The 20,203-nt window shown below is 42.0% G+C and overlaps 1 protein-coding gene across 1 annotated transcript in view; it reads left to right on the top strand.

The window, feature by feature from the left end:
• LOC136858529 (neural cell adhesion molecule 2) overlaps positions 1-20,203 on the top strand; it is a 491,718-nt gene that overhangs the window by 383,661 nt on the left and 87,854 nt on the right. The window contains exon 10 of the mRNA XM_068225657.1: positions 8,467-8,766. Coding sequence (XP_068081758.1) covers positions 8,467-8,766 — 300 coding nt within the window. The remainder of the gene's footprint in view (positions 1-8,466; positions 8,767-20,203) is intronic.

Genomic DNA, 20,203 nt, shown 5'->3' with positions numbered 1-20,203 from the left:
CGGGCAAAGGCTGGGACTCTACCTTAATTAAGGCCACGGCCGCTTCCTTCCCATTCCTAGGCCTTTCCTATCCCATCGTTGCCATAAGACCTATCTGTATCGGTGCGACGTAAATAAAATAGCAACAAAAAAACAATGTCATTCTACGCCATCTCTCCACTAACATTTATTCAAGCAGCTTGTCTCCTTACTCCCGTAGTTTGTAACATTTTCGCAGAACTAATATTTTGTCGCAAATAACCCAAAACAATTCGTGATGCTTTCCTTTTGATATATTCCATTTCTCGTATCAAGTCATCCGGATGTGGATCCCATACACTGGAACCATTCTAATTGGGGTCTCCTTTATGATATAATCCATCATAATATTATAAGCAGTAAATGTGACCATACCTTCAATGACTTCAAAACAATTCAGTAACTTTTAGACCATAGGTTTTCGATATTGACAAAGAATAAGAAAGTAACTCATTAGCATATGCATAAGAGTTTAATTATTTTACAATTACTGTCAATCATTATCCTCCATTGTTTAAAGTCAATGAATCTTTAGTTGATAGTATACAGAAACTGAAGGGAAGTAAACGTGAAGCACAGTACAGTGGATCAGATTATTCCATCGCTTGGTTTGATTTAGCCAGCAGTTCCACGTCAGTGAAAGATGATGCTGTTAGGGCTGTAAATAACAGAGCGCAAATATTCGCTACCATGACCATAAAGCAAGCCAAGATAAGAACACATACAAATGTTGTCAGAGTTATGAGTGTTTCTAGTCCCATAAACTAGATCGAGTTGTGGAGCTACACGACAGCAGCTCCTCTTCCCATGCCACTCAGCAATAACAGTAAAACTTCATCCTTTAAAGTATTGCACACTTCGTAAAAAAAGAGCTGGACCATCAAAGTGAAAAACATATTGTAACTTGGAAGTTAATTCATTGATCTATCTTTAACTCGATACTTACCTTGTTTAAGATCAGCAAGGTCAGTGTGTGGGATCATTTACAGTCTAAAGGCTTCGCCTTGTTTTTGTAGTCAATCTCTTCTGTTTCTTATCACTCCTTTGGTGTAGAATAGTCTATAGTTTTGTTTCAGTTATGGATCCCTCGGGAAAAATAGGAAAGATCGTAGTATGAAGATGAAGTTGGAATTCAAGAGAAAAAATTGGGGCAAATATTCATTTATCGTCACCATAAGACCCATCTGTGTCGGTGCGACGTAAAGCCACTGTGTATGTTTGTTTAGTCCTCAGCCCGAAGGCTGGTTGGATCCTCAACAGTTCCGCTACCAGCTGTCATGGATGGCCTAGGCATCACTGAAGAGGCGTACTAGGGAAATGAGGAGTGAGGTAGTTTCCCGTTGCTTTCCTCACCGAATCAGAAGTTGCTATTACATATCAGTCTGCCAAGCCCACTGAAATGCATGCACCAACTGACCCTATGAGCAATATTTTCACACCATTCATAGCACGGACTGGCTGCAGAAGGAATGGCATTACTAGCATCACTCATACCTCAGTCACTTTCATTTTGTCAAAGCCAAGGATAAAGCTGAGACAGATCAATGAAAGTAACAAAATTGCTCTAGCCCATACCAGAAGATATAGTGCACTGCAAACACAGGGTCCCGCCAGCAAAAGCCCTAGCAAAAAATCATTTACAGGATGAAGAGTAAGGGACTGGAATGAAGTATCAAGGGAAATGTTCGATAAATGTATAAGTTCTCTGAAAAAGCACTTGAGAAAACCCTACCTAAACAACTGGTAGGGAATCTGTTTTTTATTTCGTTTTACATCGCCCCGACAGAGACATATCGTAATGCGAGATGGGCTAGGAGTAGGAAATAAGCGGTGGTGGCCTTAATTAAGGTAGAGCCCCAAATTTGTCTGGTGTGAAAATGGAAAACCACGGCCAACCATCTTCGGGGCTGCCGACAGTGGGGTTCGAACCCTCTGTCTCCCGAATGTAAGCTCACAGCTGCGCGACCTTTAACGCACCGCCAACTCGCTCGGTGAGAATCTGCCATCTGGATGACAGTCCTAAATGCAGATCATTGATTGATTGATTGATTGATTGATTGATTGATTGATTGATTGATTGATTGATTGATTGATTGATTGATTGATTGATTGATTGATTGATTGATTGATTGATTGATTGATTGATTGATTGATTGATTGATTGATTGATTGATTGATTGATTGATTGATTGATTGATTGATTGATTGATTGATTGATTGATTGATTGATTGATTGATTGATTGATTGATTGATTGAAAACCTGCGTGTCTCAAGAAAGTATAAACCAGTCTTTGTTCAATAGTTTGAAAACTATATAAGCTAGCAAAAATATTATAACTGACTTGTAATGAGGATATTCCAAATATATTTTCTTCCATAATTTGTTCTTATAACTCCTGAGAATGTTTAGGAAATGGCTTGAACGAAATCCGACGGGTATTTTTATGATGAGTAATTATATATAATGAATTTTATTGCAAAACCCCACAAAAAAATTGGATTGACTTGATGGACAAACTGTCGCTAGGTCACAGCGACATACTCTGTACGTCGATAGTCCAGTAAGAAATGCTGTATATAGGAGGATAGGAACACGCCTCCATGTTTTATGAAATATCTTTCGACATCTCCTCCTAAACCACTGCAGTAATTTCAATCAAACTTAGTACATTTTGACTTACTATCTTAATGTGGGGGTAAGCAATCCTGGGCACCCCTGGGGGTGGTAGTGGGAGTGGGGTATGATATAAAAATAATTAAAAAGAGTGTCGATTCCATAGCTCTCGATGTCGCTGAGATGAACAGTGACACTCTGAAAGCCGTTTAAGTCAATGTTCAGCCCCCATCGGCATAGGAGTGTGAGAAGAAAATGACCACAAAATGACCGAGGTTTTGGATGTACGTGTGTATATTCCTGCATATCTCTCAACTAAACTTGGTACATAAATGACTTACTATCAGGGGAAAGAATACTGTGAGGGAAATTCACCCCTAGCACCCCTGGGGAAGGGGGGCATAAGTAAAATAATAATAAAAAATGACCGATATTAGCGTCAAACCCACAGATTTTCGGGGTGGATAAGATGAAATGCGACACTTCGGATGCCATGTAAGTGAAAGTTCAGCCCCAATCGGAATGGGGGTTAGAGGTGGTGGAAGAGAAAAGGTCCAAAATTACCAGATACTTAGTACGTATATGACCTACTATCTGGAAAAATTACTGTGGGCGTAAGACGCTCCAAGTAGGCCTACCATTAGGAGGGGGGTTTAAATATGAAAATAATCAAAAACGACCGATACCACTGCCGAATCCATAGTTTTGGAGGCTGCTGAGATGAACTGTGGCACTCTGCATACCTTTTAAGTCTCAGTTCAGTCCCAGTCGAAATGGAGGTTGAGAACTCTTGAAAGAGAATGTCCAAAATTACCGAGATAATGGATGTAGTTTGCGTGTATTTTCCAGTATACCTCTTAACCGAACTCGGTACACACATGATTTACAATCTGAAAGAAATACTGTGACGTAAAACACCCCTAGCATCCCCTCAGGTGGGGTTGAGGAGAGGTGCCATGTAAACATAATCACAACGACCAACGTCAATGCCGAATCCATAGTTTTCTGGGTTGCTGAGATGAGTAATGACATTCCGGATACCTTTTAAATCTTAGTTCCGATTGGCAGGAGGATCAAGAAGATATGAAAAAATATGTCCAAAATGACCGATGTTATGGAGGTATGTGCGTTTCAGCGTAGTTCTCAACCAAACTTACTACACAGATGACCCACTATCTAAAGAAAAATACTGCAGGGGTATGGCACCACGAGCAGCCTTAGGGGTCGGGGGTGGTCAAGGGTGAAATATAAAAATTATCGAGAACTAACAATATTAACGGATAGTACATAGTTTTCGTGATCGCTGAGATGAATAGTGACACTCTCGATATCGTGTATGTCCATGTTCATCCACCGTCGGCATGGGGATTAAGAAGGGGTGAAATAGAATGTGTCCAAAATGACCGATATTTGTGTTGACTCCAAAGATTTCGGTGTCCCTAACCTAAATGGTGATAGCCCCAGTGACAGTTGGAATCGTGTACATCATATCTATTGAGCGATTATTATTATTATTATTATTATTATTATTATTATTATTATTATTATTATTATTATACTATGTTATTTTGCTGTATGTCCCACTAACTACTTTTTTCGGTTTTCGGAGACGCTGAGGTACCGAAATGTTGTTCCGCAGGAGTTCTTTTACGTGCCAGTAAAGCTACCGACACGAGGCTGACCTATTTGAGCACCTTCAAATACCACCGGACTGAGCCAGGATCGAACCTGCCAAGTTGGGGTCAGAATGCCAGCGCCTCTACCGTCTGAGCCACTCAGCCCGGCTCTATTGAGCGAGGCGTAAATACGTGCAGTAATAATTTACTTTTATTATTTGTTTTAAAGGATCAGCTACTTACTATCTGGGCTGCCAGTAGGAAATAGAAAGCGAAATTATAATCTCGACTAAAGCTTAAAATTAAACATATATCAATAACTCTAAATTTACAAACGAGTTCGTAAACTATCAATCAACGTCATAATAAAGAAATCTATAAGAAAAACGCTTCAATCAGTTAATACAAATCCTAAAATTAAACATTCAAAGAAAGTGTCCGAGCAGAGCCGGGTACAAGAACTACGAGTACCAAATTCACAACATGGTAACACAAGTCGTCATACAGAATTTACGCAGAGAGAAAGTTCGAAGTAGTAGAAGTCCTTAATTGGTAATCCCTACATTTTCTTACACTGAATGTATCAACCGTAACAAAAAATGGGTATACAGGTCATTTTTCCCTTGCTCGCTGTTTAAAGAGGCACTAACATGTGAAGAATGTTGTTAAGGCTAAGCGGTAGGAAAGGGCCAGGAATGAAAAGATAGCGGCCGTGGATTTAATAAGGCAGAACCGTAGCATTTGCCAGGTATGAAAATGGATGGTCAGCTTGTGGCCTTCAGTACAGACGGTCCTGGCTTCGATTCCAGACCGGTTCGGGGATTTTAATTGCGCCTAATTAATTCTTCAGGCCCGGGGACTAGGTATTTGCGTTTGTCGCAACTCATTCCTCTTCATATTCGGACAACACACCACACTGCCAGCCACCCCAGAAACACGCAATAGTGATTACATCCCTCCAAAGGGTTTGCGTCAGGAAGGGCATCTGTACATAAAACAGCCAAATCCACACGTGCGACACGTTTCGCACCCGTGACTCCACAGGTGTGGTAGTAAAAGAAGAAAATAGGAAACCATGGAGAGGGTTTTTAATTAACATGCAGTCGTGGTGTATCACTTCTCCGACTGATCTTCTAACGACAGTGATGTTATTCTTTCAACATTCCCCCAAATACTGCGCCAGTCAGTTGTAAGGGACACCAGAACTCGCAGTATTACCTTAAAAAAAGGGTAAATGACAAAGGTCTCACGTTTAAGTATCCTTAACGCCAACTGCCTGCGCTCAACTGTAATCCCTAATCCATAATCGCAGGAGGTGAGTCCCTAATGAACTACGCTGCGCTACCAGCCGATTGATTTTCTTGACCGAGCGACTTAGCAGCACGGTACGACCCAGGGGGGAAAAGTATCGTCTCTTAACGTTTCGACATCCTCGTGGGGAATCGAACCTACGTCCTATCGGATGAACCGAACAGACCTTTTTCTCCTTGGCTACGTATTTCCGATACACTAAGAGGTTGACCGATATCTCTTTAACGGTGATATAAATAGCCGAATACAGCTCTGTCATTGTGCCGTCTCTGAATAGATGTCTCCAAATGCACATGTAGCTATTCATTTAGTGCCTTTGAGGTCTTTATTTTTGGAATACTAAGTTTTAATGTCTTAAGGTATGTACTTACTTATTTATAATTATCTCTTTGTTCTCAACATTCCACGCCTAGTAGCAGCGCGGCCTTTCATTACCTCTCTTGTAACATTTCTAATTTTGAATTCAACCCGGTTTGCACGGCAGAATTCGCTCCACATATTAAGCTTACAACCTGCTGGCGGCGCGTATACCTAAAACTATCATCTAGGTCACTTGAAACTAGATCACTGGTCTAATCTCGTACGCTTGTGCCTGCAATATTTATCAAATTAAACAAAACGCCTGGCGTTTTGAATTAATTAGTGAAGATCACCATTTACATACTAGTACATGGAAACTGTTCACTACAGCTGAAGTGAGTAATTTAAAATAATCATGTATCTTATAAATGCTATATTTTATCCCCAAACACTAAGTTACAACAACAAAAATAACAACATTTTAATAACCGTAGTCATCATGACAAGAATTTCATCAGTGTAAAGCAAATCATTTTTACCAAGCAAGTTGGCCGTGCGGTTAGGATCGCGCAGCTGTGAGCTTGCATTCTGGAGATAGTGGGTTCGAACCCCCTTGTCGTCAGCCCTGAAGATGTTTTTCCGTGGATTCCCATTTTCACACCACGCAAATGCCTGGGGCTGTACTTTATTTAAGGCTACGGCCGCTTCCTTCTCCCTTCTAGTCCTTTACTCTCTCATCGCCACTAAAGCACCTATCTGTGCCGGTGGGTCGTAAAAGAGAGTGTAAAAAAACAGTAAATTAATAATGTCTCTATCTCATCAATCACCCAGTGACTACATATGTAAGCGCTGTTTATTGACAAATCCCACTTAAAATTCGAAATCCTTAAATATTTGGTGTGTAACATAGTCACCGCCTTCGCCCGAAAGCATCAGTGGTTGAAATTCCAGGGATGTATTACTTATTATATATTTGTGACTCGCATTTCATGTAAATATGTAGATTTATTGAATTTCCAATTCAGTTAAGTGCCTTATCCAAAGATTAACGTTGGCCACTACTGGATAATATTCCTCTAGCTCTGGACTAGGTGTGTGTATTCGTCTTAATACATACCGTCATTAATATTCTGTACATCATACTACGAGCCACCACTGACTGAATACTCCTTCCAAATATGCTTGGCGTCAAGAAAGGTATCCGGTCATAAAACTGGGCTACACCCATGTATAATGTCGACTCCAAGGCGAAGTATGAGAAGAGACCAAATCAGCATCGTAGGCTAGCAAAATATTCCGTCACGAAATTACCACCCAGTAGACCAATTTTCTCTCTTCTTCTCTTCTTCTTAATCTGTTTACCCTCCAGGGTCGGTTTTTCCCTCGGGCTCAGCGAGGGATCCCACCTCTACCGCCTCAAGGGCAGTGTCCTGGAGCTTCAGACTCTGGGTAGGGGATACAACTGGGGAAGATGACCAGTGCCTCGCCCAGGCGGCCTCACCTGCTATGCTGAACAGGGGTCTAGTGAGCGGATGGGAAGTTGAGAAGGGATAGACAATAAAGAGGGAAGGAAGCAGCCGTGGCCTTACGTTAGGTACCATCCCTGCATTTGCCTGGAGGAGAAGTGGGAAACCACGAAAAACCACTTCCAGGATGGCTGAGGAGGGAGTCGAATCACCCTCTACTCAGTTGACCTCTCGAGGCTGAGTGGACCCCGTTCCAGCCCTCGTACCACTTTTCGAATTTCGTGGCAGAGCCGGGAATCGAACTCGGGCCTCTCCAGGGGTGGCAGCTAATCACACTAACCACTACACCACAGAGGCGGACCCAATTCTATCTCACAGAATAAAATAAACCTCAAAGTGGCCATGGGCCTGTATCGAAGTAAGCATGAATTCTTCAGACTTGAACGCGAACAGTTCATCATATTGTTAGGAATAAAATGAATAAATTTTATTGAACTAGTTTAGTCGAGGATGACCCAATTAGTACACACACGGTTTTTTTAATAACAACACCTCACTAATATTACATGCTGTTTACAATAGTTTACCACAACATACGACTGCTGAACACTTGGCTCGGCTCCAGACGAGGCCGATAACTCGCACAATCAACTCACTTGACAGCTCCACACACTGAACTACTAAACACATATCACTCGACAAGCAACAACACAACTCAACTACAGACAACACTACTACTTGTTCGCTGCGAGTTTGACTTAATACTGTATATCTGTTGATGAAGTTCGGGTATCGTCGGTGTGCATCCAAAATAGGAACGTTCTAGTTTCGCCTTCCAGAAATTTCACGGAGACACCAGATGAAAAGCATAATAGAAGAGGCCGTCACGTGCCCACATGCCGTCCAGGATTTCCCCTGTCTGACTCACTCATCCATTCCAGAAAATACAGGAGGGGACTTCCAGAGGGCTAACAGTCGCATGAGTGCGTAACAATATGATTAATACTGCCTTAAATACTGAAAACATGAAGTACACTATGTGTAATCTTGTCTACTTAAACAGTCCAATCCAAGGTGAGTGGGCTCTCCTGATAGCAAGGAGCAACCCTAAGTCAATAATCTGTTCATTTGTTTTTTCAGGAAAGCCCTTTCCCGTCCGAAACTGCACACTATCGAACCAAACGTCGAGTTCGGTGGAAGTGAGTTGTCAGGCAGGCTTCGATGGAGGCCTGCCGCAATACTTCTTATTAGAACTATATTCGGCGGACTCAGCAGTACCACGCTACAACCTCACGAGCAGTGAAGTCCCCAACTTTCTGCTCGCCAACCTTGAACCTGACGTCACGTTCCGTATCGTGGTGTTCGCTGTGAACTCCAAGGGGCGGAGTGCCGGCGTCGTGCTCGAGGAAGTCACCTTCAGGGACGCAGAGAAGAGAACGGGTGAGTGCTTTATTCAATTCACATCCTATTGGTTATAATTTTCATGATTTCAGCTGCATCAGTTGATCAGTCAGAGTCCGGCTCATAATCCCAAGTTTGTGGGTTCTGAAAAACGGTCAGAAATCTACGCACGGCATACCATACTTGTCGGCATATTCAAAACCTATGGTGGCACACGCGGTGTCACCCGGGAAAGCATAACTCGCGCATGAGAACTGCCCTGGTAGAATTCCTCTTTCTTTGCTAGACAGCAGCAAAATCGGAATGTCGAAATTGGTTGACAAGCCACCTATATGGCATCAGTTCAAAAGGTCTGCAACTCGGCAGATTAGGTTATACAATTACTATTTATTATTATCTATTCCATTATTACAATGCACCGAAACTCAACGGCAAAAATCAGGAATTGATTCCTCATATACAGCAGAGAAAAGGAAACGAAGTTTGTGAGAATTCCAGGCCTTTTCACGCCTGGTTTATAACGTGATAAGGAAGTACAAAAGATGGAAACCTTGCATGGAATTCCTATTAGAGGAGTTATGTGTTCTTTGCGATGTCCAGAGACCCACCGGTCCGCACCCAGAAGTATTTATAACCTAAAAAAAGATCACACAGTATTCTCTATTCCTGGGCTAGGCCTACTTACTAGGAAGTACTGCCTAGCAGGCTGCCACAATGCGTGCACGGCATCAACAGCAGTCGAATACAGAACGGACTTCACGTGTCCGCAGCGATAAACGTTCTGGGGTTTAAGTCAGGAGAGCGTGGTGGCCAAGCAAATGTGAAATAACCAATTTTAACGTTTGAGCTGCCAACATGCGGAAATATGGTACGAAACATCAGTGAAACACTGAGATTTGTTTCTATTTTTTCTTGTAAAATGAACGATGCATGACCACTGGAAACGGGCATAGTGTACCCTCCCTACTTATCATATTCCAGATGTTAAATTTTGTAGTGTCTTTCTAACGGCCAAAGATCTCTTCACTTACACAGTAAGATAAGTACTGAATTAATACCATATTTCCACACAGAATTCACACACACACACACACACACATATGAAGTGCACAGAGTTGCGGACTGTTGAGTAATAAGTAGTCACAAAATTGCTTCCGTCACCATCATGACTATTTCCTGTCATTCACCTTCGAACATACGGCCTTAGTGAGACTCTTGCACCAGGTACAGTTCCCCGCTAGTCTCTTCACTTGACTCTAGGTTCTTAACATCTACATGGGTTCCTTTTTGGCTCTTTGAAGTCAATTATGATTATAAATGTCATCATCAGTTAATCGGTTTGGTTTTGCTGTTTCTATAATGGTTTAATTTATTTGATTTCTTACAAGTTGATTTGCGTCGTACCGACACAGATAGGGCTAATGGCGACGATGGGATAGGAAAGGCCTAGGAGTGGGAAGGAAGCGGCCATGGCCTTAATTAACGTACAGCCCCAGCATTTGCCTGGTGTAAAAATGGGAAACCACGGAGAACCATTTTTAGGCCTGCCGTCATGTGGGTTTCGAACCCACTGTTTCCGGGATGCAAGCTCACAGCTCTACGACCCTAACCGCACGGCCAACTAGCCCGGTGGTTTAATTTAATGGGTCTGAGACTAACCACCATGTAAACTATCCAAGCATATAAGTATATTGTATCTATGTTTTACAGTTCGCTTTATGTCACACCGAAACAGATAGGTCTTACGGTAACGGCGGAATAGGAAAGAGCTAGGAGTCGGAAGAATGCGACCCTGGCCCTGATTAAAATTGTGTGAAAATAGGAAATCACGGAAAACTTTCTTCAGGGCTTCCGATAGTGGTTAAATTACCAGCGTTTCAATCCAGTGTGGCAGTGGACTCGTCAACTGGTTTGCATTTATCCAAGTACATACATCCTGTAGTGCACCGTCACTACATTAACCTACGAAGGAGGCTCAACGGCGCACTAGACACCAGCGTCTTTGAAAGGTGTGGCAATCTAACTGAAGAACCCACTAACACACTGAGGTGAAACGCTGGTAATTTCGCAATTGAAAACGTCTAATGACCATGTAGTACTGTCTGTCTGTGTAACTATTATTTGAAGATCTATTTTTCACCACCAGACAGTGGTTTTCTTATTCATTTAACCTCAAGACGGGGATGGGGTAGCTTCTCCGCTACCTCCATCGTACCGAAAATACCCTTATTTACCGCATCTCCCGTTAAGGACCTAATCAGATGCCAGTTTTCCTGTGCAGTCTTTACAGCGCCCCCGGGGCTTTAAGGTCCCTAGTTTACTTGGTCTCTTCTGGCAGTCCCGTACCAGATGCTCTTATCCGTCCCCTACGACGTGTGAAAGAGGGCTTGGTCTTATGAGAGGCTCAATCTTAGAAACTGTGAGATAAAATCCCACATATTCTTTCGCTGAAAACACATCTTTACTAGCCTTATAAAAGTCAGAAATCCCTATTTTATGATTAGCTCATAAATATACCGTTTGATGAAAGCTCATAGCTCGGGAATTCATTCATTTAAAATGCTGGTAATAGGGACGTTATCTATCACGATTTTAGCCCCTGCATCTTAAAGTGAGCAACAAACTACAAATCATTTCGTAAAACATCTTCCGTCACGTTTTCTTTACACCTGAGTGCAGCCATGTTGATAGACAGAAGACGATATCATAGAAGAATACAAGACACATAATTTTATCGCAAAAATAAGATTAAGCTATTTATCAAATTGACTGGCTTTGGCAAATTGTATCTCCTCGTGTTGAACTGCAGTGTCTGATTAAACTCGGGACTGGGAGATAGTGCGAAAATATTACATACGAATTAACTCGTTGTTAGGGCAATGGAAGACGTGCGTCGACTTTCAGATTAAGATGGCACTAACTGACATACATATATTGGATCGTTCCTTTTTCAAAATAAGTTCTTTCCTTCTAAACAGCCGATTCAAGTGTAATGAAAATTTGTACGGGCCGGGGAATTTAATCGCATCTGTTTAATTTCTCTAGCTTGGGGATGGAAGTTTCTGTTCATCTTAATACACATCTTCAAATCCATACAAGATATCACACGACAAACCACCACAGAAACACGCAATACTTAAAATATCCCTCCACGCAGGGTTGGCGCCAATAAAGGCATTTAGCCATAAAAGTGGGCTAAATCCATTCAAAGTAACAGCCATGGGTAATTTATAAAAGGCTACGAAGAATAATTAATATCTTTATTAATTTTATTCTAATTTTTAACGAGCTGTGCCTCAGATTTAACGTAACACAAGAACCTATAAACATAATCTAGTAACTCCACGTTTGTTGATGCATCAGCATTTGAGGTAATGTGACTAATTATAAGAATGAAAATTGAGGTAAATTACCATCAAAATAGTCAATAATTTCGATATATTGAATTGTTTTACAGGAAAATTTAATTATAAAAAAGTAAATCAGCCTTAGTATTGCCTATAGTAAATTGTGACACTTTTCCCCCTAAACTCAGGTATAGGATTGAGAAGAGTAATGTATGCACGAGAAATGAATACATACTACATACAGTCTCTAAGACATAGAAATCATTGCTTTGATGTCCTGTATCTAAAATGGAAGAACAATATTAAAACAATGAAAAGGAAAAGAGTAATTGGTTTAACGTACCTCATGGATTGCAGGACCATACGAATATTGAAGTACCTCACTGGGATTGAACAGACACGTGCTTATTTTAATGGGTTTGGATATTACACCTACACATTTGAAGTTGTATAATGTTCCTTAGTAATTGCATTCACATATGTCATTGCTAGGGAGGAAAAGAAATTTATTTTTAATAGGCTTGGATATTATATCGAAGCATTTCAAGTCCGCAAAAACTGCTTAGTAATTGTAGCCGCATATATCTTCTGGCATGGCCTGCATATATGACCAATGCTGCTACCTGGTACAGCCCGTTATATTTTTGGCAAAGTAGAGCGGGCTGAAAGAAAACTGAGACAATGCCACCTTATCAGCTTTTATTCAATTGGCCAGCTGTCAAGAGAACCAAAAGCAAGACGAATGATCGCCCGCCACGCCTAGCAATAACACAGTACACACCATCCCGCTCGGAAATACAAAATTTGTTCGATTTCTCATTTCCGCACTCCATTACCGAGGACTGATAGCAAATCTCACCGACTATTGTGTACAGTCAGCCATTATTTATTAATCCATTAAATATTTGCTAGATTTCTCTCCTCTCTTCTACCACCGCAACCCCCTGGAGCCAGCCATGAATCTTCTTGATAAAAGTGTAGCGCATTGCGGCAGATATGATGCCTGTCACAGCCAGAAATAAGTCCACTAGTATCATTTAGGGAAGTACTCCTGAAAATTGTTCTGTCTACTTGACTAATTGATGCTCTCGCTTGAAGCATTTCAAACGTTAAACACATTCTTTGAAACATTTAACTCCTCGCTGGAAAGCGCTTGTCCTTTATATCCACCTGCAAAACAACCACTTTCGTGTATTTATTTATTTATTTATTTATTTATTTATTTATTTATTTATTTATTTATTTATGTACTTAAAACTTATTCACGAAGTCAAGTGGATTTTAGAAATTTATATAGGCTTCAATATTCCCCCACCGAACTCGATAGCTGCAGTCGCTTAAGTGCGGCCAGTATCCAGTATTCGGGAGATAGTAGGTTCGAACCCCACTGTCGGCAGTCCTGAAGATGGTTTTCCGTGGTTTCCCATTTTCACACCAGGCAAATGCTGGCTCTGTGCCTTAATTAAACCCACGGCCGCTTCCTTCCCATGCCTGAGCCTTTTCTCCACCATCGATACCATAAGACCTATCTGTGTCGGTGCGACGTAAAGCAAATAGCAAAGTTAAAGTATCTTATGAACAAACCGTGCACAGGGTCAACAGTCACAATTAATGTTGTTAACACATTGCTGTCCGTCCCATCTGACGTATAACTGGCCCCTGTGGCCGGAAGGTTTTGGCAGAGACATGGAGTTATTGCAGGGTATCATAATTTAATAATTTTAGGTTCATTCACAGTTATATCTGTCCACTTTAAAGTTTTTGGTGAGATTTTATATTTCGGTTCATTCTGGTATTGATATCTGTTTGATTCCTCCACCATATACGCCAACAAATCATTACAAATGAACAAGTTGACATCACAACCTATATTTTCAGGTTCACACGCCGAAATTTTAACGCCAGGCGTCCACGAGAAAGACTCCAAAAACAGTATAATATCCTGTTAGGCCACTCACTGCCAGAAATAGGGAGAATATTATCAACAGTACTTACATCTAGACCATCTTTGCTATCTGAAGCATCAGGTCATTGCTCACATGGTGCAATAAACGTGTCATTCAACGCATCACTTCCACATAAATGCATGACACTAGCACTAGAATTATCATTAGACAATTCATCTTCACTCTCCTCACAATCACGGGAAACATATGACAAATTATCAGCGTATAATTCATGAATAATATCAGCAGGAGTCAGTCCACTGTTTTTGTTTACCGGGGCTGCCATTTTTGTTTACTAGCATTGATGGATACACGGAAGATATTCGAAGGCAAAAACAAATGCAACTGACGCACTAAAACGGGCAAAACCAGTACTAAAAGAAGCGTAGTTTTTCTACCATTTAGGCACATCAACGATAATCTCCAAATAGTTCCTCAATAACCGTTAGATGGCATCAGAAGACAGACTTGCACAAACACGTATTTATACGTGATCGGCTGCAGAGCACCGTGCTTGGAAACACGTATTGATACGTGAGCGGACAGCATTGTGTTAATATTCCACCAAAATGACTATTTCACATCAATGAATGAGAGATATTTCAACGAGAAACAACCAATCGTGCTTAATTTCCATCTTATCCCAGACATTTCTCTACCATCGAAATGCTAACAACAAAGCATACACGATCAAAATTTGATAGATGTCACTCTGCGGTAAGAACTCTAACTCGCGTATGTAGATGTGAGGCGAGGGGGTACAGTATTGCAGTTGCATAGGTCAGAGTGGTGAATAAGATGCATTCACTTCACTGATAGAAGGTAAATACCATTAAATAATTCAGATAGGACGATCAACATTGTATTATTCCAGTAACCTATATCTGATGCCAATTTCAGTCTTCTAAACATTCTTCATTTCTTAGAAACTGTGCATGTTGATAGAACTCATAATCAATGTTGGATGAGTACCAAAAACTCATACCGATAGATAAAGCCGTACGCGTCAACATGGTGAAGATGATACAGTCACTTAAGTGGAAGCAACATTTTTCCTTTCATATACAGCATGATTCAGCCGCCCCTTGCAATGTAGTTTTACGCAACCCACAATATTCATTCCGTCGTGAAAACATCTGCCCTGCAGGTATGCTCAGACAACACAACCGGACATCTTGGTATTCACCCAGGGAGGTGGCCTCCCAGTATTTATCGCCTCACCATGATAGGACGCCGTAATGTTATACATTGTGGTCATGAGAGGTTTAGTGTACTTCTCTTGCAAAGGGGAGATAACAGCCTATAACTGATACTGGTTTCAGCTGTTAAAACGCTCTCGTTTTCACAATACCGTATTAATAACAGACGGCCGTAGGGATTTTACACATATTGTCGCAGCCCATCGTACGATAAGAAAGGAAAATTTTGGACTCTCGGAGAATACTATTCGCTCTGTCTACCCAACTAGACATCCCCATGTGAGAAGATGTCATAAGGACCAAGAAACCGAATGCCAGATGTAAGCATCGTGGCCCTTGGCTCACTAATGGCTATATTTCAACACTTTCCGAAATAAAATCTTTTCCATCATTAATAACATTGAAGAGAAATCCCCCACACCCTCCATTTCACCAAATAATATTATAATTAGTAGTTTTATCTACAGATAAGGGATTTCTTTTTTTCTCTAATTTGGGGGTGATATTCTCCCATTCTCCCCAAAAAACAGACCGTTCTTCCCCCGCAAGAGCAAGTACTTTGAGATTTTTCTACTTATCGGGTATTATCGGAAACAGATGAATAAAAGAGCATAGTTTACCCCTTGGAGCTTTCATCTACTTGTCCTCAATAACAACAAATTACGTTCTGAAACTTTACTTGATAGAATGTTGTGAGAACACTCCTTGAAGATGACGGTTACAATCATTTATAATGGCTGTGTGAATAAATACGTTAACGAAAATAAAACATGAAATTATCACCGTTAAGGGGGATAAAGCCACAACAGTTACTCTAGGCAAAGGCATGTTGCAACACCTAGAAGTAAATGAAATTAAAGGAACAAATGCAAGATGCTTTAGCTCAAAGAGTAATGTTTATTATTGTCTCCGTGTTAAAATGAAAGAACTGAGCAAATTGTCCGTGCGGTTAGGGTCGTGCAGCTGTGAGCTTCCATTCGGGAGATTGTGGGTTCAAACCCCTCTGTCGGCACCCCTGAAGACTGTTTTCCATGGTTTCCCCGTTTTCACATGAGGCAAATGTTGTGGCTGTACCTTAATTAAGGCCATCGCCGCTATCTGTCCAATCATGCCCCTTTCCTCCCCCATTGTCGCCATAAGACGTATCTATGTCGGTGTAACGTAAGTCAACTTGAAAAAAAATGAAAGGAACATAGGTATGGTGCCTTAGCTTAACGAGTGGTGTTTATACTGTTATACAGGAGTGAATTATTCCTCCGAAACAACTTATCATGCATGACTGAGCTGACTTTAAAGAAGAAAAAACATTAAGATCTAAATACAATTCATCAGCATCCGCTAGAGGATTAATCAACATGCGAAACTTTGATATACAGCATGCTTCAGCTGCCCCTTCCAATGTATTTTTATGCAACCCACAATATTCTTCCGCCGTGAAAACATCTGCCCTTCAGGTATGCTCAGACAACACAACCGGATATCTTGGTATTTACCCAGGGAGGTGACCTCCCTGTATTTATCGCCTCACCATGACAGGACGCCGTAATGTTATACTCGTATTAAACATTGGAAGACATGCGTGTGCCTTCTAGATCATATGAACCTGACACGTCGGCGAAACACTAAATTGATATTGTGACAGTAAAGCTAATACCTGCTATAAGCTGCCTTAGGGTGCCGTAGGGAATCGTAGTGTAGTGGTTAAAGGCGTGGCGGAGCGGGCTTGCATGTCAGGTGGAAGGTTCGAGTCCGGGGCAAAAATCACAAATTTTTTGAAATATTTGTGTAATACGAACCGCACGCAATGTATGATGATGATGCTTGTTGTTAAAAGGGGCCTAACATCGAGGTTATCGGCCCCGGACGCAATGTAAGTTCAATACCCGCTTTCATGCAAATTGTGTGTGATTGAATGTGTTTGTAACAGTATGAAATATGAAAGGCTGATTAGTTAGTAGGTCGGACACATACAGACCGGAAATAATAGAAACACAACTGCCCTCACAGTGTTTTATCCCAGCAAATGCTTAATGTGATGACCGTTTTGGTTTATGTACTTTCAGGCCCGGTGTCCAATAGGTCGTCTTGCGCGCTGAAGCATTCCAGGTGTAATTACTTGGTAGGGGTCTGTGATGAGTTGCCGGAGCTGGTCGGGGTATTCCGGCGCTTGAGTGTAAAGGACGTTCTTCAAATTTCCCCACAAGAAGAGGTCTAACGGCGTTAAATTCGGTGATCTGGCGGGCCAAAAAACCAGGGCCTCCACGTCCTATCCATTTCCCTGGCAGTTCCTCGTTCAGATGGTTACGAACGGGCAAACTCGAATGTGATTGACCTCCATCCTGTTGCAACCACGTCGTCAAACGATCGTGCAAGGGCACATCCTCCAGCAGCAGTGGGAGTTCCAGACGCAGAAAGTACAAGTATCGTGGGCCCGTTCAATGGCCCTGAAAGAAATAAGGTCCAATCAGGCGATCCCCCAGGATTCCACACCAAACATTCATTCCCCATCGTACAAGATTGGCCACCTATCGCACCCAGTCAGGATTGTCCGGACTCCAATAGTGCATGTTGTGGCAATTGACATTCCCATTATTGTGAAAGCGCGATTCGTCCGAGAACAAGATGTGCGATACGAATGTTTCATCATTGTCCAGCCTGCCTAACAGCCACCGACAGGACTCCATTCGAGCTTCGAAATCCCGCCCATGGAGCCCTTGGTGTAGCTCAAGGTGGTATGGGTGAAATTTATGTTCATGCAGTATTCGCCAGACGGATGGCTGGCTGGTATTCACCTGTCGTGAAATCGTCCTTGTACTGTTGTGTGGATTATTACGAGATGCCTCCAGAACGGCCTCTTCTGTTTCACCCGATGTAACGGGCCTATCGCAGACTGGTGGGTGATTGAAAATCACGCCTGTTGTCCTTAGGCCTCCTTCAACAAGGGGGAATGTCGTAGGAGCCGGGTGTCGCCTGTCCGGATACTGTTCCTGATACGGACGTAGTGCCTCGCACGCGTTTTGTCTTGCTTCCACATAAATTAGGAGAATGTCAACGTATTTCTCTGTGGAAAACATGCCGAATGACAGCAGAGATTAGAGTACATTCATGCCCTAAGCAACGGAGTGTGCGCAGGGAACAAGATGAATAACAGCGTCACTCTACTGTTTGAATGTGGCAAATGTGGGCCTCCGTTTACGCATTCAAACGTCATACCGATGGAAAGATATTTGAACGATGCAGGATTCGAACCGCCGCCGGAACATTTCGTCGATTGCTAGGCGAACACCTAATCACATCCGCTACGCAACATTGCTCTGAACATACTGGTAGTACGACGAAAGCAGAGTACATACGCCATCCGGTTCGCTGATGAAGACATTAACTGCACTGTCATCTAGTTTTATGCATTGATTTCCCTCTTCGTTACACCCAGTCACGGTGCACGATACATTAACATAGTTACATGGTAAAAGGACGTTGCTACATGATTTCAAGGCGTCATGTTTTGAGAACGGATGATATAGCATTTCTCTAGGGTACAAAGTCGTGGGCAAAATGTGCTCACTGAACATTAGTACCATAGAGTACGCCTGCAGGTTAATACCACACCTATAACCATGAGTACGTTAGTTGGGCTGCAGCAAACGATATTGGAAGGGGCTGGTGAATCACACCGTATATGATGTTAAGACACCGGACCAAATGTTAACACACTTTCAAAATTTTCAATTTAAACCTACATGCAGAGATGTGGCAGTCACAAGTAGTTTTCTTACTGGAACTTTAAATCACTGCTCCACTATCGAGACAGGGTTCTCGTGCAGCGGAATTGACTCATGGGACAAGTTTATAAAAGCAACAATCCGAAGTATTTTCCTCGACTGCAGATTTAAACCTCAGAGCGACTAGGAAAATGTGTTCTATTATTGATAGGTACAGCCTCAGGTTCAGGACTCGGGATTCGGTAGATCTATTATTTTTATAAAATTGTACTTACCTGGCGTAGATGTTCTTTATACTGTAACGGTGTCCGCCATTTTAGTAAGACCTTGGGGAGGAGTGAGATGGTTCAGCTCCGCTTGGGAACCGCCGATGTCACATGTTGATCTCCGCGCGGCCAACCAATCAAGAACGAATCAGGAGTGGAAAGCTAGCCCCTTCCGACATCACTCTGTAACATCCCCGGAGGCCTCTGGCGGCACTAGAAAGACCTAGAAGGTAAGTCGAGATCATTCCGAATCGACCGAAATCTGGAGAGCTGCACATTTGGGAAGTATCTCGAGGCCCCTGACTCCCTATTTAAGGCAGACCTGACGAGCTCAACGGGGATACTGTCGATTAACTGCAGTTGAGTGTCAGTGGTGCACTTTTCCCGTTGTGGATTGTTTCTGTTCTGTTCTGTTCTGTTCTGTTCTGTTCTGTTCTGTTCTGTTCTGTTCTGTTCTGTTCTGTTCTGTTCTGTTCTGTTCTGTTCTATCGTGGAGCTAAAGCTGACGACATACAAATCAGGAGTACCTCGCGTCATTGTGTTGTGTCAACGTGCAGTTCACGAATACTGTTGGTGTGTCCGATCGGTGAGCGAATGCCAGTGACTTGTATTATGTGGCAGACAGTATGAAGTACAGTATTAGGAACTGTGTAGTGCGAAAGTGGAAACTGTGTGGTTGTGTTAATGTGTAAGTGGTAGAGTGCACAAACTGTACAATCAGTGTGTCAGGATTGGTGTAAGCTGAGAGAGCGCAGACTGTAGATTAGTGCGTAAAATTAGTAGATAGTAAATTTGTCATAGAATTTTAAACGCTACCAGTAGTTTCGTTTTTATTTACACTCCCCACCAAGCGACAACAGGTCCTCGCAAAATAAATCGACATTTATCTACCTGCAAAAGGAGTATGCAGTCATTCAGTAATGTAGCATGAATAATGGTGAGTTTCACGGTCATATCGAAACCAACACCTCAGCACACCTCAACATTTCAACATTT

This window comes from Anabrus simplex, chromosome 1 (genome assembly GCF_040414725.1).
Source record: "Anabrus simplex isolate iqAnaSimp1 chromosome 1, ASM4041472v1, whole genome shotgun sequence".
NCBI classification, from domain to species: domain Eukaryota; kingdom Metazoa; phylum Arthropoda; class Insecta; order Orthoptera; family Tettigoniidae; genus Anabrus; species Anabrus simplex.
The sequence above is the reverse complement of the archived record's forward strand: the minus strand, read 5'-3'. Positions and strand labels throughout refer to the sequence as shown.